A 21,758-nucleotide genomic window follows, 5' to 3' on the forward strand; every position below is an offset into this window, starting at 1 on the left:
GTGCCCCCCACGATTGGGTCGACCACCAGCGCCTGCCGCCCACGGGTAGCTACGTGTGCCGGGTGGTCGGATTGGTCGAATGTAATGGTTTTTTTGACACCTTCAGATACCTTGGTGTTGCCGGAGCAACCATGTTCACCTCTCTGTTAATGACCTTCAGTCGAATTTTGCTCTCAATATCTGCAAAAATCACCAAGGTGGCATTGACATTGGGGTAACCGTCGTCATCATCCTTATCGTCTTCTTCATTTTCAGGCTCTTTGTCCTTATCACTTGGTTTACTTTCTCGGAAGCTCTGGATTAGGAGTCGACATTGTCGAGTGGTATGCTTGGGGAGTATCAGGTTCCCCTCCTCATCCTTCTTGGTGTGAATATGACACGGCAAATCCATCACATCATTTCCTTCCTGGTCCTTCACTTTCTTGGGGGTCCAAGGCCCTTTGGGTTTCCCTTTGAACTTTCCTTGATTCAACACTACTGCCTCGGCAGGACCTACTGCCTCAGCCTTTCGCTTCTGCTTCCGACTGGAATTTCCTCCTCCGGTGTCCTGGGCGACTGTTTTGTGCTTGCCAGTCCTGAGTCAGTCTTCCACTTCACCGTTAGAGTATTTAGTGGCAATCTCCATCATCTGAGTCAAAGACATATCTCCAGTTCGACCGAACTTCAGATTGAGCTCTCTATAGCGAACGCCTTCCTTGAAGGCATAGACTGCTTGGTGATCTAACACATTTTCCACTGTGTGGTGCAGAGTGATCCATCTCTAGATATAGTCTCTCAAGGTTTCATTCAGTTTCTGCACACAATGCTGCAACTCTGGTAGACCAGCAGGTCTCTTGCAGGTGCCCTCAAATGTTATGGTGAACACTCCGGCTAACTCATGCCAACTCAAAATGCTCCCAGGGGCCAACTGATTCAGCCAAGCTCTGGCAGAACCTTCAAGCATCAGAGGAAGGTGCTTCATGGCCACCTCATCGCTGCCGCCACCAATGTGCACAACCACTCGGTAGTCGTCAAGCCAAGTATCGGGCTTCGACTCTCCTGTGAACTTACTGACGCCAGTCGCCAGTCTGAAGTTATGGGGGATCTTAGCGGCTCTGATGGCTCTTCCAAAACACTCTAGGCCGGAAACATGGACTCTGCCTCCACTGGGTCTGTCCTGATCCAGCCCTTCTCTGTATGCTCTGTTCCGGTCGACCAAACCCTGCACAAGGACGGACATTGCATCAAAGCCGGGCTCTCTGGGGTCGACTGGAACTCTGCGGTCGTTCCCATACGGACGCCTGTCGTCATTGCGCCGGGGCGCGTATGACCCGTCCCTCGGAAGGGGCGAAGGAGCTCGATGGTAGTTGTCGCGGGCGTATTCATGATCATATTCTCCATGAGCTCTTCCCAGGTACCGATCCTGGCGGTGATCACGACCTCCATGCCGCAAAGGGGACCTAGGACTGTGAGCCGACTGAATGGTATGTGCTCTCACTGATCTACTATGGATTCTGTTCCGCGACTGGGACACAGCAGAGTTCTGGTCTCTCACTGCTCGAGGCAGCGTTCTGATCTGTTCCAAGCCTCTTCCAGCCTCCGAACGAGATGGCTGAATGGACTCTGCAATATGCGCAGTGGCTGCCAAATTCTGAATCGATGTACGGAGTACCTGAGTTTCCAGTGGAAACAATTGCCGTGGATGCCGACTGGACTCGAGGATCAGTCGACGGGCACGCTCGTCGAGAGAATGTTGGAGATTCTCTAGACGAGTGCGCTCAACTAGAGTGGCCAGGCGCATCGCCTCCAAGGCCCGGGCCTTGGCGGTTTCCCCTATGATGGTGGTCTGGAGAGCCTCCACATTGCGGCGTTGCAGCTCCTCCCTCTGCTGCGAGCTGAGAGGTTGGGGCTGGTACTCTTCGTAGTCGAGTGACGAGGATAACGAAGGGAGTAATAAAATTTTCTCCTCGTCCCGCGAGCCACCGCGCGCGTGGGCGAGGGAGCGGGCGTTTTTTTTTGAACCTTTAACAGTAGGAGAACCTCCTACTATTTTTGTATTACTATAAAAGGGGTGACAATTTACATGAGAACTTTACATGTTGCCTTTACAACTCAGCCTCCCTTTGGGAGGTGAGGGAGAACTTAAGATATAGAGGAGAGGATGAGTGGAATGAGATGTTTGTGCTTGTCCTTAACCCTATAGGTAAGGAGAGAGAAGTCACTCTTAAGCCTATCTAAGCGTGAAGTCTTCGAAGGCATAATCCCCCTAAAGTGTTTATTGTTACGTTCTTTCCATATACTCCAGGCTGCAATCAGAAATAGCTCCATGAAGAGGGGCCTGTTCCAGCTGTTTTTGGCAAACACAACATTTTGCAGGCGTGCTTGCCCCTGGTTCCACAGTATTCCAAGGCTGTACCAGCATTTAGTACTAAATTGTCACTCAAAGAAGAGGTGCTCAAGTGTTTCCTCGATGTGTAGTCCACATAAGATGCAATCATGGTCATTTCAAATATTGTAGTGTCTCCTTTTGAGCATATTTTGCATGTTTAGTCGATCAGAAAGGAGCAACCAACCAAAGACCTTAGTAAGCAAGCTTCTCCTCGTCCTGCGACTCTGTGAGACACCGCGCCCGTGGGCGGGGGAGACGGTGTACTAAGGGGTTGTTTGGTTCTAGTCCTAGCATTGCCACACTTTGCCACACATTTTTGCCAAGCTTGCCTAAGGTTAGTTCATCAAAAATGAAAGGCACAAGTTGGTAAGCCTATAGGAATCTTGCCACATTTTTTGTGTGTATGCCATGTGGAGTCCAAGTGTGGCTTGCCTAAGGTGTGGCTTGAACCAAACACTCACCTAAGTTAGTCAAACTTGCCTAACTTTAGGTGTGGCAACATTTTGGCAAAGTTAGTCACAAACCAAACAGCCCCTAAGCAAGCTTCTCCTCGTTGTGCGAGTTGATAGGACACATCAAAAGTAATACGTACAGGGCATATCTAGTGTATAGAGCCTTGCCTCTAAGGTATGCCCCACATGGTTTGCCTCTTATCAAATGAAAAAACCACAATGTATAGAGACTCTAACCAGCCTCTAAGGTGGGCCCTAGCAGAAATTAAAAAAGTATTGATTAGCAACACATTTGTCCAATCAGTACTATTTCTCTTGTACTCCTACTTTCTTATGCTTCCTAAGGCTGACAATTGGGACCAGATGGATTGTTATATTGTCAGAGGCAGCCTCTAAGGTTAGATGCGATGCTAGCCAATTTTTTGTTAGAGGCAGTTCATGCAATGTATAGAGGCCTGCCTCTAAGAGCAGACAGGGCTTAGAGGAAACAAAACGCATACATTTTGGATGCCCTAAGTGCCTACTTTCTGGTCTATATGACTCAATTTAAAATCCATAATGCATCCATAATAGATGTTGAGTGGTGTAATAAGTGTGTTACTTCCATAGTTCGCAAAAGTACTGAGCATGTGAGATGGTGAATGGAGGGAGTACGATACCATTAGTACTACAGTTCTTTTGGAAGGGTTTTAGTAGTCCCTCCAATTCACATGTTCACATTTCAAGCTTCAATAAAAACATTACACGCAAGGATTAGGAGAAACCTCAGCAATGCATGTACTCCCTCAATCCATATAGGGTATAAAATGCGTTTCAGAGGCTAACTTTGACCACGTGTTCGATCAATAATATGACATACAGCTTACACAAATCTTACCATCAAATCCGTTCATGGTCATTATACTGCTAACACATGCATCCGTTACAATTAGTACGTAGATAAGGTAGTAAACACTCACTATCTAGTAGGAGTAGTACTAGTAGTACTCTACACTACTACTACTATGAGTCCATCCTACTGTGTCCCGGCAGAAGACCGCGGACATCGATTATTCGTTCATATTTAAATTTGTTTTCACACAGCAAAATATCCATGAAAACAAAACATGGCAAAATTTCATGGCGAACGATGGATTTGAATGTGCTGGGAGGAGTGGGGCTGGGAGGGGATGTTTTGATCTTGGTCAGGGTAGCCAAAATATTGGCGACCCTTTTGTCCACCCGTGCCTTTGCCACCGATGAACGAGGAAGAGCTCGGGTGCTCATGCATCCTCCAGTGCGCGTGTTGGAGACGAGCTCGCATGAGCTGAGTTTTTTTGTCCACCACGCCTCCCGAGCCGGCCGCAGACCGGCCGGTGACCCGCAAATTACGCCATCCAACCGTAGCCGCACATTCCGATAGCAACTCAACCAACTGGATCAAATTCATGCAAACACGATGATATTTCATATAAACAATGACGAAATTCATATAAAATACCGGATTTTCATACAAGCATGACGGATTTCATTACATTCAAATCAACTAAGCGGTGCTAGTCCTGAACAGCACATGTATAATAATACCTAGCCTAAATGGTCGCCCGCCGACCATTTCTCTTCCTCATGTTTGGCAGCACGATCACCGGAGTGCTGGGAGCCCTAGAGGTATATGCTTCAGCACAAAGGACGGCTCGCTTCCCCACCGCTCAACTGACATCGTTGGCTGATGCCAAATATGGAGTCTGAAGGGGGCTTCTCTGCTTCGACAAAGGTCCTCGCAACAAAAGGATCTGCTCAAGACACCCGCTGTGTATGTCGGCATCGCCTTCGCGGTGGCCTTCATGGGACCCAAGCAGCGGTGGCCTCCCGTGTTCTACTTCTCCTCAATGATAGCGGCGGACGCGGAGGCGCTGGCCACCGACTCGTCGCTCTCCGTGCGCTCGGCTTCTGTCTCTGCTTGCATGGCGCGGCCGCATGCATGGGAGTCTCGGCCACAGAAACGGGAGACGCGATCGCACACACGGGAGGCACGGTACGAGGCGGCTACGTGGCTGGCAGCGACGACGCCCGTGCTCCCCGCCGAGCCGGCGTGGAGCAGCTTGCCGCTCCTCATCAAGCTAGCCAAGAGCGGCGAGTTGCTGAACCGGGCGGCGGCTTGGGGCGGCAACTGGCTCCGTCGAGCGAGGGAAGGGAGGTGGATCAGTGAGTTGCATAGCTCGTATCCGGTGGGCTCGGTGGGCCACCCAACCGGCTTGGATGTCGGCTAGCTACTCTTTGTAAGCCATTGTAAGGGTGAAAAAAATGGTGAAGGAGGAGATAGGGGAGCGGAGGAGGTGTGCAATTCTTGATTGGCGTCTGGCCTCGTTTAAATAGGAGATTAAATAGATGGCGGACAACAGGAGCTCGGCCAGCATTGTGTTTAATGCCAGCCCAGTCATGAACGGACATGTGTCCAGAGTGGGTTTCTTGGCTTCCACACGGGTTTCATGGAGGCGTTTGAATGCGGCAAGGAGGCGTGTTCAGCCGAGTGTGCAGCGAGCGGCGCCCTTGACTCTGACATACGGCACCGAGCCGTTCTTCCACTGATGTGTGGGGTCGTTGGGTTCCTGACCTGCATGTCAGTGACCCAACGCATGCAGCTCACGGAAGAGGAGCTTTTGGTGGGCCAGGGCGGTCAGAAGCGGGCATTTCATAAACTGATGATTGTTCATTGAGTGTGACGTCATCGATTTCATGTAGATAAGCCTACTATATAATGTAAGAGAATTTTAAAATTTTCATATATACGTTGATAGCCCGTTCGATACATTGTGATTCATAAAGACCGCTGCAAACATCAATGTTCTACTTATCACAAATAAGATTGATTAATACCCGTAACAATCCATGTCCTTAACAAAGGGTGCATGCACGTATAGGTTGAGCATGTGTCTTGCATCATGTGGTGTGTGCATGCAGGCGTGCGAGTGTTGCCTGCGTGCATGTGTATGTTTCAGTGTTGCATGCATGTGTGCGTGTGTGCATGTGTTCGTGAGTGCATGTGTACGTGTCAGTGTTGCACGCCTGCATGTGTTCATGCGAGTGTTGCGTGCGTGCATGTGTACGTACGTGTGAGTATTGCATGCATGCATGCGGGCATTGCGGGCGTATTTGTGCGCATGTGTGATGAGTTTGTATTCACCACTGTGGCTCGTGCGTACGTGCAATTAAAACGGACGGCTCAGCATATCATCACAAGGCGATCCTTGTCCGCTGTGGTTAGGGGGCGCGGGCTGCCAACCAGAGGTCACACGACTTCGAATCCCCACTGACCACTAATTTATTACCATTTTTGTCTTTCATATACACACTGACTGGTGATGTATGGTCAATTGATTGTTTTATCAACAAATTACGGAGATGTATGGTGAGCCAATGACCGTATGATCACCATAAAATGTATTTTTATTAACACGGTACGGACTCAAACTACCATTTCTTTCTTTCATATATGCGCTGAGTAGGTGGGCCCCACGGTTACGCACGCTGATGGTGCAACACTATTTGCACCACGTGGAACATTTGACTGGTCAATTGATGGTGTCATCAACAAAATACGGAGTTGTACGGGTGAGCCAGTGACTGTATAATCACGACATGTATTTTTTTAACATAGTACAGACGCAAGCGCTCATATATACGCGCAAACAATCACCGCTATAAGTGCACACATGCAGACCCTACCCCTATTAGCACCTTCGAGAGAGTGAGCCAGCATATGATCTTGAGATTTTGCGAAGTCACCATAGGTGCCTCGTAGTCGAGGGGAACGTCTCCTCCCACTGAACACACATCGCCGGAAAATACTAAAATTAATCCAGGATATATGCGAGCACCAGGACTTTAACCCTAGTGGGCTGGGGAAACCACTGTCCTCCTAACCATCCAACCACAGGTTGGTTAGCACCACAAGATGTATGTGGTGACCATGATGAGCTTATTCTGAAGTCCAATGACCATATCGTGCTTTTGCTTCAAATACAATGACCGTAAGTGTCGTCAACAAAATACGGAGCACACATCAAATACAATGTCCATCAGTGTCATCAACAAAATATGGAGATGTATCGTGAGCTAGATACCGTATGATCACCACGAGAATGTATACGGTGACCGTAATGAGCATATTCTGAAGTCCAATGATCGTATAGTGCTTTCGCTTCAAATACAGTGACCATCACGCGTGAATGTGTCAGGGGCATGCATACTTTTAGAGGGCCAAGAGATAGTTTGTGTGCATACATGAAAGTGGTGTAGAGAGAGGGGGTGTCCGGTGGAGACAAGGAGAGATATGCCCTTTGTTTCTCTTTCCCGTGACTAATATTTTAGGAGAAAATATAAACGTTCACAACGCAGAACAAATATTATTGGATGCACCATGCAATTAACTTTCATGTATAAAACTGTACTATTGTATATGCTTATTTTCTTAGAGGTCGATTGCGTGTGGGGTGTGGTGGGCACATCACTTCTAGTTGTGGTGGGTCAACATGAGGACTCATGTGTCGGATCCATCCTGCGCCACATAGGTTGGACCGAGACGCATTATACGAAGACCCATGTGGAGGACTCGGCGTACAAAACAAAGCTACCAGAGTCGTGGAGGACTCTATCACCACTGATGATAAGCCGACTATATATGATTTGTAACCCTAGGCCCCGAGTATGTTATAGAAGCCCGGGGGCTAGTTCGTCGATAGTATACACACACGCACAATGCTTGGTATTCACATGTACTTTGTACCCACCCCTATCATAAATATACATTACCAGGAGTATGCTTTTTCCTCAACTGCAAGGGGCCGGACTTGGGTAAAACTTTGCCTCGTATTACCATCCATCCTAACAATCAGGGATGTCCTACCGAATGATCTGATGGAATTATATCTGCCAACTACTAAGAGAGAGGTGTGTGGGGGGCAATGTGTGCGAGAGAGGCCTAAATATAATGTGCGTGCGGGAGACACGTAGGCACATATATGTGCCTATAGAGGGCTAGTAGAGACCGTGCGTGTGGACATATGCATGTGAGAGAAATAGTGTTTTCCAACTGAGATTAGTGAAGAGAGTGGTACATAGTAGTAAGAAAGAGAGAGGGAGATATATAGAGAGTGTGTGCGTGAGACACCCCGACACCCCGGGAGAGATTGTGAGCATGTGTGAGAGAGAAATACTGATGTATATAAAGTGTGTGCACTTATGTGTTAGATAGAGAGATATATAGCGCGTGTGTGAGAACGGGCCGAGGCATAGTGCATCTAAGTGTAAAAGGCAGTTCTACGCATTAAATTAGAATATAAATGGCATTATTATTTTTGGATGAGATCATGAATTTTGCAATTTGCGTATGAACGAATATCGGTCTATCAGACACCCATACTCTATTGACTTCTAGCATGTGCATGTGTTTATTTCATATTATCGATCCATACAGTGAGAGTGGTTTGAAATCCAGACAATGCATTGCTTTTGCAATTCATATATAAATAAATTAATGCACTCCATGTTGTTAGTGTGAAGCACTTTATACAATTTTCACTTACATGGACACATTTCAAATTGCTAGCTACGAAATAGAATACATGTTGAATTCAAAATAAAGGGGGTTTTGAAGATTCGAATTCATAGGAAGTGCATTCATCTATTTGAATCCGAGATAATGGCATTTGTAAATCAGATCTAAAAGGGGGCATCAATCTTTGTTGTGCGTTTAAACATGCTATATATTCATACGCATGTCTAACTATTTTTTTGAAACCAAGGAGATTATATTCAGAACCATGCATGAACTGAGGTAAGAAGCATAGTTTTTAATATATACTCATGTACAATGTATATTCAAATGTACCCCCTCCATTCCAAAATAATTGTAGTTTTAGGATTTTCAAGAGTCAAGATTTGTGAACTTTGACAAATCCTGAATGTTCAATTCAGGAGAACCTAAAACGTTAATGCTTCTACTCCAAAATATTGATCGAAGCACCAAATAAGCCTCTGGTCACCCGAAACCGCGCGAGACTAATGTTTGGTGGTAGGAAATTACTGTCCGGACTCTCGCCCGTGTAGCCTATCGGCCCGATGTCCAAAGGTCTAAACCGGGGTAGGTTTATAACTTCAACAAGACGCCAGTCTCAACCGCCTCTGAGAAGCATTCATACGCCGTGGGCGCCTAAACACCCATGCGCTCGGCCAAAATCTGTCCCGCCCACCATTTGGGACACTTGAGATTACTATCCTAACCCTGACCCGCAATGTGTCTGAAATTTTAGATGGGGGAAAAGTTTGTAACTTTCCCCAAATTTCAAACAAGCGCATCCCAAACCGAAACATTGTTCCCCCTTAGTTCCCCCTCCCTCCGTTTCCCCATTTCATACTCCATGGGTGCCAAATCTCCCTCTCCACCAGCCGCAAAACCCGAGCCTCCTCCGTCATCCACCCCATCACGCCCAATCCACCGCCGCCCTCCTCCATCACGCCGGAGTCGGTACCCCAACATCATCGTCCAAGGCAACCGCAACCGCAACACCCTCAAGGACTTAGCAGCTCAAGCCGAGGCAGAACTTCCTGCATGACACTGAAACCAACATGCACCGTACCAAAACCACTTCGACCATGCCATCCTACGCCTCACCGCTGCTGCTCCACTGTTGCAACCGTCCACCGCACCGGGGTTGTTGTCGCTACGCCGTTGTTCACCACCTTGGATCTGGTTCCCCGCCACCGACAAACGGCCACCGCACCACCCTCAACAACATGCCCATGGGTTCATCCAAGGCTCCATTGTCCTCCACAACTTCTCATTTCCAGCGAACCACAAGAAGATTGTTGAAAAAACAGAAGGAGGACACAGCACTGCCAGCAGAAAGAGGTACTCCTCTTCCCTTATTCTTGCAAATCTTATGTCTCTGCTCACACCGTATTTATCCCATGAAAGAAACTAGTTGAGCGCTTCTTACTGCATCTTCTCCATGATACTAAATGCACAAGGTTTCCTCCCATTTACTATTTCACCTTGGCTAGAGGTTAGTAGCCCGCCAGGATTTCAACTCAGGGTCAGTTGATTTGCAATTAAAAGAAGCAGCGCCCGCTTAGGCGCGCGGAGCACCTAGTCCACATGTTCACCGGTGAAGCGGCGCATCGGTGTCTATCATAGAGGTGTGGGGCGTAGGAGCTGCTTGTGCCTGATCTAGTGGTCGGCGGGGCTTGAAGGGATGGCCGGGGGCGGTGCCAAGCACGGCGGTGCGGTGGGGTCGAGAGGAGGGTGGAGGCAGGGGACTGGGCCGGTGGTCATTAGCATTTTGAGGAAGATCGTCAACACTGACCGGCTGGAGGTAGATGAAGGTAATCTGCCCGTTCTTTGTACATCGGACGGTGTAGAAAAAATGGACTAACCTATTTGTTTACAGTCGACTATTATTTTCATAGGACCACACCTTGTGGTGTGCTGGAGGAGCATATGCATTTCCCAGCCATCCCTGTGCTCATATTTCAAAATCCTAGAATCTAGTAATTTCGTGTGCCATGCATGTTGTAGAGCTATCATATGTCTCCCGTCATTTATTTCTCACCGACCTGCTATCTGCTACTTTTACACTGTACTACTTGTGCGCACACTTCACCCATACTCACACTACTATTTTTTTATGCATGGGTATTTTAGACTCTGACGCAGTGATGATGAATACACAAAAGAAAAGACAGAAGTCGCTCCAGTGTAATTCTAAGATAAGCACTAAGCGTTTCAGCGCTCTAAAGGGTGTAGTGTCAGCAGATGGAGACAGTAAATGTAGCTCTGCAGTTGATGATCTCAATTGACACACACAACCATCCCAGGTGCTTGCTTTAACTTCGCGCTGTCAAATGTGGTTGCATGTTGCATATGGTGTCTAGCTTGTATTGCTTCCAATTTGGTTAAATTGCATCGGCTTACTTTACACATTACACTTTTGATAATGACACGCCTTCATGTTTTTGATAGATACTACATATGTCTATTAACCATGTTCATACATCAAACTAATGCTCTTTTGTATCCCTCATCAATCACTTATGATGAGACAGTCACCCCAGTGGGTTACTGTGGGACGCGCTACTCATTTAAAGAGTGCAGGGTCATCCTCCCCACACGATTCTCAAGAAACATCAAAGCTAAATGAAAATAGTCTACGTAGCTCTCTAGTTGATGACCGCAATTCCCCTACACCACCATCGAAGGTGCTTGCTCTTACTTGGCAATGTGATATGTGGTTGCATGTTGCATATGGTGTCTACCTTGTAATGCTTCTAATTAGGGTAAAATGCATCTTCTTAGTTAACACATTATACCTGTGAATATGACATGCCTTCCTGTTTTTGGTACATACTACGTCTTTCTATTAACCATGTTTTTACATCATACTACTTTTGTTGTGTATCCCTCATCAATCACTTCTGATGAGACACCTTCAGGTTGACAGTGTAATATTGGTTGCATCTTGCATATCATCTCAAACATGTTTGCCTCTAATTTGTTGAAGTGCCACTTATAGTGAGACACATTTAACTTGGTAGAGTGATTTTGGTTGGATCTTTCATATGGTGTCTAGATTGCATTGCTTCCAATTTGTTGAATGCCTTCTACTTAGCGTTTTTCGTATATATTCCATCCTCCTACAATGTGGTTGCCTTACATAAAAGTTGTGTTCGTCAGTATCATGCATCAACGAATTTGGAAGTGTGAATTTCATTCCTTTTTCTTGTGTGTTTACTTGACAAGGCAAAATCTAAAATGACGAAGGCACGGAATAATGGTGGTCCTCTGGACCAACCGAAAGAGATGATCTCTGCAGATTCTCCTGCTACTCCTACTGCAGTGCAAGTTCCAAATCTCATCTTCCCTACTCCACTGCCCCAGGTGCTTGCTCTAACATGGCAGTGTGATATCTAGTGGCATGTTGCATATGGTGCCTAGTTTGTATTGCTCCTAATTTGTTAAATTGCGTCTCCTTAGCTTACACATTATACATGTGGACATGACACGCCTTCCTATTTTTGGTACATACTACATCTACCTATCACACCATGTTCTTACATCAAACTACTATTCTTGTGTATCCTACATCTATCACTTATGATGAGACAGTCACGCCCGTGGGTTAGTATGAGACGAGCTACTCTTATAAAGAGTGCAGTTTCATCCTCCCCACATGATTCTCAAGAAACAGCAAGCCTAAATGAAGATATTGAGCATAGCTCTGTACTTGAAGACCGCATTTCCCATAAACCACCATCGCAGATGCTTGCTCTAACTTCGCACTGTGATATGTGGGCGCACGTTTCATATGGTGTCTAGCTTGTAATGCTTCTAATTAGGGTAAATTGCATATGCTTAGTTTACACATTATACCTATGAATATGACATGCCTTCCTATTTTTGGTACATACTACATCTATGTGTTAACCATGTACTTACATGAAACTATCTCTCTTCTATATCCTGCATCAATCACTTACGATGAGACGCCTTTATTCGTTGCATATTGCATATGTTTTCTAGCCTGTTGCCATGTATTGCTTCTAATTTGGTCAAATACATTTATGAGGCCACCCTTTTAATTTGGCAGAGTGATATTGGTTTCATCTTTCATATGGTTTCTAGCTTGCATTGCTTCTAACTAGTTCAAACACCTTGTGCTTAGTTTACACTTTATACATCGTACATGTCAATATGTCATGTCATCCTGTTTTTCATACATATTCCATCCTCCTATCATGCGGCTGCCTTACATGAAAGTAGTGTTCGTCAGTATCATGCATCAATGAGTTCTAAAGAGCAAATTTTATTCCTTTTTCTTATGGGTTTGACTTGACAAGGCAAAATCAGAAAAGAGGAAGGAAAGATTAAGGAAGGCGATGATAGTGGTCCTCTGCAGCAACGTAAATGGAGCATATGTATGGATTCTCCTCGTACTGCTAGTGCATTCCAAGTTCCAAGTCTCTGCTCCCCTACTCCACCATCCAAGGTGCCTGCTCTAACTTGGCAGTGTGATATCTTGTTGCATGTTGCATATGGTGCTTGTATTGCTTTTAATTAGTGCAAACTGCATCTGCTTAGCTTACACGTGATACATGTGAATATGACACGCCTTCCTGTTTTTGGTACATACTATATCTGTCGATCACACCATGTTCTTACATGAAACTACTCTTATTGTGTATCATGCATCAGTCACTTATGATGGGGCACGTTTAAGTTGGTAGTGTGATATTCGTTTGCGTATTGAATGTGATTTCTAGCATGTAGTGCTTCTAGTTTGATAAATGCCACCTATGACGAGGCAGTTTTAACTTGGCAGAGTGATATTGATTGCACCTTCCATATGGTGTCAAGCTTGCAGTGCTTCTAATTTGTTGAAGTGCCTTCTGCTTAGTTACCACATCATAGGTGTGAATATGTCAAGTCGTCCAGTTTTTCGTACATATTCCATCCTCGTATCACGACTTTCCCTTTCATCAGAGTAGTGTTCGTTAGTAACATGCATGAATGTATTCTGATGAGCGAATTTTATTCCTTTTTCTTATCGGTTTGACCTCACAATGCAAAATCAATCAGGCGGAAGGAAATTGGTAAGGCAATGGATGATGGTGGTACTTCCGAGCAACTGAAACGGAGGGTCTCTACAGGTGCTACTCCGCCATCCTCCCAACAAGATTCGCAAGACAATGCAAGGCTAGACAGTCAACGTAGTTGTGTAGATGATGAGCACATCTCCCCTACTCCACCATCACAGGTGTTTTCTCTAACTTGGCACTATTATATGTGGTTGCATGTTGCGTATGATGTCTAGCTTGTATTGCTTCTAACTTTGTTGAATTGCATATATGCTTACTTTACACATAATGCCTGTGAATATGACATGTGTTCCTATTTCTAGAACATACTATATCTGATCACACCATGTTCTTATATTAGACTACTGTTCTTGCATATCCCGCATCAGTCACTTATGATAAGGCACCTTTAAGTCGCCACTGTGATATTGGTTGCGTCTTGCATATGATTTCTAGCATGCACTGCTTCTAATTTGTTGAAACGCCAGACAATTTGAACTTGGCAGAGTGATATTGGTTGCATCTTTCATATGGTGTCTAGCTTGCAGTGCTTCTAATTTGTTGAAATTTCTTCTGCTTAGTTACCACATCATAGGTGTGAATATGCCACGCCGTCCTGTTTTTCATACATATTCCATCCTCGTATCATGTGTTTGCCTTTCATCCGAGTAGTGTTCATCAGTATCATGCATGAATGACTTCCGAAGATCGAATTTTATTCCTTCTTCTTATCGGTTTGACTTCACAATGCAAAATCAATATAGTTGAAGGAAATTAGTACGGCAGTGGATGATGGTGGTCCTTCGGAACAACTCAAACAGAGGGTCTCTACAGATTCTACTCCGCCATCCTCCCAACAAGATTCCCAAGACAACACAAGGCTGGATAGTCAACGTAGCTGTGTAGATGATGAACACATCTCCCCTACTCCACCATCACAGGTTCTTGCTCTAACTTGGAACTGTTATATGTGGTTGCGTGCTCTGTATGATGTCTAGATTGTATTGCTTCTGATTTTGTTGAATTGCATCTGCATAGCTTACAACTTATACCTGAAACAATCACTTACCCATACACATTTAACTTGGTTGTGTGATGTAGGTTGCATCTTGCATTGTCTTCTAGCTTGTACTGCTTCTATTTCTTGAAATGGCACTTACGACGAGACACTTTTTACCTGATAGAGTGATATTGGTTGCATGTTCATATGGTGCCTAGCTTTCATTTCTTCTAATTTTGTTGAAATGCCTTTTGCTTACTGTTTTTCATACATATTCCGTCCTCCTATCGTACATGTGAATATGCAATGTTGTCTTTTTTTGTATATATTCCATCCTCCTATCCTGCACTTGCCTTACATCAAAGTAGTGTTCGTCTATATCATGCATCAACCAGTTACGCAGAGCTAATTTTATTCATCTTCTTGTGGTTTTGACTTCATAAGGCAATATCAGAAAAGAGGAAGGAAAAGAGTAAGTTAGGGGATGTAGGTGGTCCTCCGGTCTGACACAAACAGAGACTCTCTAGATTTGCCACTACTACTGCTAATGCAATTGAAGTCCCAAGTCTACATGATGAGTTTATCTCCCGTACTCCACCATTGCAGGTGCTTGCTCTAAGTTGATAGTGTGATAATTGGTTTCATGTTGCATATGTTGTCTAGCCTATATTTTTTCTATTTTGATTAAATTTTACCTGTTGAGTATATACGTTATACATGTGCATATGACATGCCTTTCTATGTCTAGAATACACTGCATCTATCTATCATACCATGTTCTTACATCAAAGTACTGTTGTTGTGTATCCCGCATCAGTCACTCATGATTGGATGCTTTTAACATGGCAGTTTGATAGTGGTTGCATCTTGCATTGATTTCTGGGTTGTACTGCTTCTAATTTTTCGAAATGCCACTTATGACAAGACACTTTTAACTTGACAGAGTGATATTGGTTGCATCTTTCATATGGTGTTTAGCTTGCATTACTTCTATTTTCTTGAAAATCCTTCTGCTTAGTTTACACATCGTAGCTGTGAATATGTCACGCCGTCCTATTTTTCGTACATATTTGATCCTCATACGGTTGTCTTACATCAAAGTATTGCTTGTATGTATCATGCATCAATGAGTTCTGAAGAGCGATTTTATTCTTTTGTGTTATGGGTACGGCTTGACATGGCAAAGTCAAAAAAGGAGCAAGGAAAAGAATATAGTATGGAATGGTGTTACTCGTCGGGTGCAACGGAAAAGGATCTGCCCTTGAGATTCTGCTGGTACTTATAGTGTAGTAGAAGGTCCAAGTCCATCGGCTAAATCTACAAACACAATATCACCTGCTCCACCAGCTGGAGCATTCGCTTCTACTATACCGGCATCTCAATGAGTTACTCGTTCGTTTGCTCCGCAACTGGCTAGTTCCCAAGCTGCCTTCACACCTAACACTACTTCTGAATCACTGCTGACACAATAGGACTTGGCAAGATCAGATGAACCTCATGATCATCAACACCAAGACGGTACGTGAACGAGTCAAGTTGCAGTTGCATGCTCCTTTATATGTACTCTCACAGTTTGATGTGCACTAACACTTTCCATGTTCGTTGTTGAACTAGCACCACGGTGCAAGCGGAAATAGACATCAGGGATAATGCTTGACAGATTAACAAAATCTAAAGGAGGAAGAATGGGGATCCATTTTGAGGAAGGTTTAAAAAGTCCATGTGATGCTACAGAGTCAGCCAAGTTAGTATCAGAGGCAGCCGTTGCCATTAGGTGTCATGCATGTATCCTCCCAACGTGGATCCAGTACAGGAATGAGAAAGACAATACCAAGTTGAACACCTTCCTTGACCATTTATCTGTAAGTAATGTTATTCATCGCAATTTGTAATATTGTCTTGATCTGTCCATACTTTCTAGCTTCCTCCTAATAGGACTCACATTATTTTTTCAACAAATGAGGTTCAAGTTGGATCCGAAAGATGATTGCTATGTCTTGAGCTTGCGTTGGTTTTCCTTGAAGAGGAAAGGGTGATGCAGCAAAGTAGCGTAAGTATTTCCCTCAGTTTTTGAGAACCAAGGTATCAATTCAGTAGGAGGCTCCTCAAAAGCCCCACGCACCTACACGAAAAACAAGAACCTCGCAACCAACGCAATAAAGGGGTTGTCAATCCCTTCACGTCCACTTGCGAAAGTGAGATCTGATAGAGATAATATGATAGGATAAATATTTTTGGTATTTTTATGATATAGATTGGAAAATAAAAGATGCAAATAAAAGTAGATGGAAAACTGATATGATAAAAGATATACCCGGGGGCCATAGGTTTCACTAGTGGCTTCTCTCAAGATAGCATAAGTATTACGGTGGGTGAACAAATTACTGTCGAGCAATTGATAGAAAAGCACATAGTTATGAGATTATCTAGGCATGATCATGTATATAGGCATCATGTCCGTGGCAAGTAGATCAAAACGATTCTGCATCTACTACTATTACTCCACACATCGACCGACTCCTGCCTGCATCTAGAGTATTAAGTTCATGAAGAATAGAGTAACACATTAAGAAATATGACATGATGTAGAGGGATAAACTCAAGCAATATGATATAAACCCCATCTTTTTATCCTCGATGGCAACAATACAATACGTGCCTTGCTGCCCCTGTTGTCACTGGGAAAGGACACCGCAAGATTGAACCCAAAGCTAAGCACTTCTCCCATTGCAAGAAAGATCAATCTAGTAGGCCAAACCAAACTGATAATTCAAAAAGACTTGCACAGATAACTTAATCACACATAAAAGAATTCAGAGGAGATTCAAATATTTCTCATAGATAAACTTGATCATAAACCCACAATTCATCGGATCTCGACAAACACACCGCAAAAAGGGTTACATCAATAGATCTCCAAGAAGATCGAGGAGAACTTTGTATTGAGATTCAAAGAGAGAGAAGAAGCCATCTAGCTAATAACTATGGACCCGAAGGTCTGTAGTAAACTACTTAGAACTCATAGGAGAGGCCTTGGAGATGATGTAGAGGCCCTCCGTGGTCGATTCCCCCTCCAGCGGAGCACCGGCGAAGGCACCAAGATGGGATCTCGCGGATACAGAAGGTTGCGGCAGTGGAATTAGGTTTTTGTGGTCGCTTCTGATGTTTTCAGGGTGCGGGAGTATATATAGGAGGAAGAAGTAGGTCGGTGGACGCTCAAGGGGCCCACGAGGGTGGGGGACGCGCCCACCCCCAGGGGCGCGCCGGGCACCCTCGTGGCCGCCTCGTTTGTTGCTTGACGTCTACTCCAAGTCTCCTGGTTGGCATTTTTTCCAAAAAGATCGCTCCTGAAGGTTTCATCCCATTTGGACTCTGTTTGATATTCCTTTTCTTCGAAACACTGAAATAGGCAAAAAAACAGCAATTCGGGCTGGGCCCCCGGTTAGTAGGTTAGTCCCAAAAATGATATAAAAGTGTAAAGTAAAGCCCATAAACATCCAAAACGGGTAATATAATAGCATGGAACAATAAAAAATTATAGATACGTTGGAGACGTATCAATGATGCAACTAAACAAGCATGCACTCATGTTTTTCAGTCTGCTCTGCGACAGTATCGGTATCACCTTAGAAAAACTCACTTTGAAGGCAAGGCTAACAATGAAATCGTCCAAACATCTCTAGTGGAATATATTACAGATGAAGAATGGACAACCCTTGTTAAACATTGGTATGGTCCAAAGTATCAGGTAGGGTATATGTATTTGATCAGATCACATGTTGAACTTGTATTTATGTATGTGCCTTACAAGTGTATCTTCAGCTAGGCTAACTGTTTGAAGAACAAGACCAGTCGTTCTAAAGTGAAATTCCAACAGACAACGGGATCTTGTAGCTATATTGCACACTGCGAGGCTCTTGTAAATAGCTACTACTTCCTTCTTTTTTCTGCGCCATATTTTCGCATCTATATTGACTTGTTCCAAATACAGAGGAAAGCCTGTGCGGACCAAAAAGAACCTGAACCGAATGCAGTGCAAATCTTCAAGGATTGCCACACCAGCAAAATGAAGGACATGAGCACACCAGTTCAAGCCGTTGTTGTAAGTCCTTAGTCCTCCTACCTTTGAACTGCTTGTTACTATGGTGTGTTCATTTAACTGCTTGGTTTGCAGCCAATGTCAGTTACTCTATTCACTTTTATACACAGTTGTCTTAACGTATCATTTCACCTTACACGGTTTAAAAGAGATGAAGGATATTCTTTTGGTCTTGATCTGTAATCTAGTTGTGATGTTCACGTGCCCACACAATGATACAATAGCCTGTTTGTTTGATATCTGTTTGCCCATGATATGAATGATGTCATACTATGTTCATCCTACTTTAAACCATGTCTCTTTATCCTTACATGTCAATGAATGTGAGGAAATAGACAATACAGTAGGCATGCTACATGGACATATGTTCTGAAAGTCATTTTATTATGTAGTTGGCACTACAATACATGCTAATGTATTACAGTAGTTCACCAAAATAAGTAATGTATAAACGTGAAACGTACTTTGTTTGTTTTTGTCTCATTAATAACTTATCCGGTACACTAATCTACAAGTTCAAACTTTTAGCAAGCTATGGAACAAATGATTAAACAGCCACAACCACCTGAAGGTGACAAGGCTACCACAGGCACAATGTCACCTCTTGCTGCAGTGCATCAGTATCTCTCCACTAATAGTGCAAAAAGCACCTTCCTGCGTAATTCTGGGTTGGTTGTCAAGGTAACCTCAACCAAATCGCCTACTGAACAAAATCTTCCGGCTAGACAGAGTGATATATCTGTGCTCCAGACACAAGTACAATCCCAAATGGACATCATTTCGGAAACAAGAATAGTGGTTGCAAATGTCGTCAAGATATGAATGGTTTTGAAACCAGACTATCAAACATTTGCTTCGTTGTTCAAGAGTAATGGCGGAAAAAAGGGGATGATCATGTTGCTCCATCAGATTCTATAGCCTAAAACATTAGCACTCAGGTCCAATGATCTGTGCTTCTATACATCTGATGGTGCTTTTATCTGCCAGGACTATAAACTTTATGCCAACAGGCCTTTTGTTGTATGGTTGGAATTTATTTTGTTGTGATACAGCATTTATCGTGTTGCTAAAGGCTGTATAAATTATGACACTATTTTTGTATAGTGTAGGTTTATCTTAGTAATGTATTCTGCTGAAAGCTTCGTAGGAGCCCAACATGCCAACATTCATTAGGCCCATTCCAATTGGGGTAAAAACAATTACGGGCCGTAATTTGCATGTAGCCCACTAAAAATATCTGGGCCTAAATCAGCATAAGCTTTCATATTTTTGGTAGGCCTATGCACCTAGTGGGCCTTTAACAGGCCTAAACATAATTTGGGCCCTCGGAACAATAGGCTGTTAACATGTGTAAATGTCTCAAGCCCATAAATAACATGGGCCTTTAATAGGCCGAAATGTATCTCAACTCGTGTTGGCCCATTTACAATGCAGATTGTTCACACGCCGAAATTCAAACGGGACACAAATGCGCCGACCTACTACACGGGCCTTTAACAGGCCGGAAGTTCGGTCGGGCTTGATTAGTATCAGTTTTATATGGGCCGTTAATAGGCCCGATGTGACGTTGGGCCATATATGGCCCATGGATTTCGTCCGATGTTAACAGGTCGAAAGTCACAATAGGCTCGAAGTGGCCCAAATCTACAGTGGGCCTCTAACGGGCCGAATGTGACAACAGGCTGGAAGTGGCCTAAATCTACAGTGGGCCTCTAACAGGCCGAATGACATAACAGGCTGGAAGTGGCACAAATCTACAGTGGGCCTCTAATAGGCCAAATATCAGACATGACCAAATATGACCCAAATCCTTCACGGTCATTTATGGGCCAAAAGATTCAAGGGCCAAAAATGGGCCCAATGAAGCAGGACCTTTAATAGTCCAGAAACACACCGGGCCGTAATTTGGCCCAGATACTTAACAGACTCTTAACGGGCCAGTGAAAGGATCGAGAAGAGGTGTCTAGAGGGGGGTTGATTAGGCACTAAGTACCAAAAGTTGCAGTTTTTAACTTCTTTAAGTTCAAGTGGAGTTTTGGCACAAGTTTAACAATCACAATACATAACAAGCAAGCATGCAAAGAGTATATGAGCAGCGGAAAGTAAAGCATGCAACTTGCAAGAATGTAAAGGGATGGGATTGGAGAATTCAAACGCAATTGGAGACACGGATGTTTTTGTCGTGGTTCTGATAGGTGGTGCGATCGTACATCCACGTTGATGGAGACTTCAACCCATGAAGAGTAATGGTTGCGCGAGTCCACAGAGGGCTCCACCCACAAAGGGTCCACGAAGAAGCAACCTTGTCTATCCCACCATGGTCGTCGCCCACGAAGGACTTGCCTCACTAGCGGTAGATCTTCACGAAGTAGGCGATCTCCTTGCCCTTACAAACTCCTTGGTTCAACTCCACAATCTTGTCAGAGGCTCCCAAGTGACACCTAGCCAATCTAGGAGACACCGCTCTCCAAGAAGTAACAAATGGTGTGTTGATGATGAACTCCTTGCTCTTGTGCTTCAAATGATAGTCTCCCCAACACTCAACTCTCTCTCACTGGATTTCGATTTGGTGGAAAGAAGATTTGAGTGGAAAGCAACTTGGGGAAGGCTAGAGATCAAGATTCATATGGTAGGAATGGAATATCTTGGTCTCAACACATGAGTAGGTGGTTCTCTCTCAGAAAATGTATGTTGGAAGTGTAGGCACGTTCTGATGGCTCTCTCCATGAATGAAGAGTGGGTGGAGGGGTATATATAGCCACCACACAAAATCTAACCGTTACACACAACTTGCCAATCTCGGTGGGACCGAATTGAGAAACTTGGTCGGACCGATTCAGCAAATCTAGTGACCGTTAGGATTTTCGGTGGGACCGGCATGAAACTCGGTAGGACCGATATGGTTAGGGTTAGGGTATAACGTAATCTCGGTGAGACCGATTACACAAACTCGGTGGGACCAATTTTGGTAATAAGTTAACCAGAGAGTTGGTCAGGCAAACTCGGTGGGACCGATTCGCTCATCTCGGCTGGATCGAAATGTTACGAAGAGGAACAGAGAGTTTGCATTGTAATCTCGGTAGTACCGATTACTCAAACTCGGTGATACCAATTTTGGTAATGGACATACATAGAGATGACAATCCCATCTCGGTGAGACCGAGATCCCTATCGGTGAGACCGATTTGCCTAGGGTTTGTGGCAGTGGCTAAGACATCTGAACTCGGT

At 44.4% G+C, this 21,758-nt stretch overlaps 1 protein-coding gene across 1 annotated transcript in view; it reads left to right on the plus strand.

The window, feature by feature from the left end:
- Positions 1 to 21,758, plus strand: part of LOC123039233 (proline-rich protein 36-like) — a 116,675-nt gene that overhangs the window by 5,421 nt on the left and 89,496 nt on the right. Inside the window, exon 2 of the mRNA XM_044462483.1 lies at positions 2,285 to 2,378. Coding sequence (XP_044318418.1) covers positions 2,285 to 2,378 — 94 coding nt within the window. The remainder of the gene's footprint in view (positions 1 to 2,284; positions 2,379 to 21,758) is intronic.

The sequence above is a fragment of the Triticum aestivum genome, chromosome 2B (genome assembly GCF_018294505.1).
Source record: "Triticum aestivum cultivar Chinese Spring chromosome 2B, IWGSC CS RefSeq v2.1, whole genome shotgun sequence".
NCBI lineage: Eukaryota > Viridiplantae > Streptophyta > Magnoliopsida > Poales > Poaceae > Triticum > Triticum aestivum.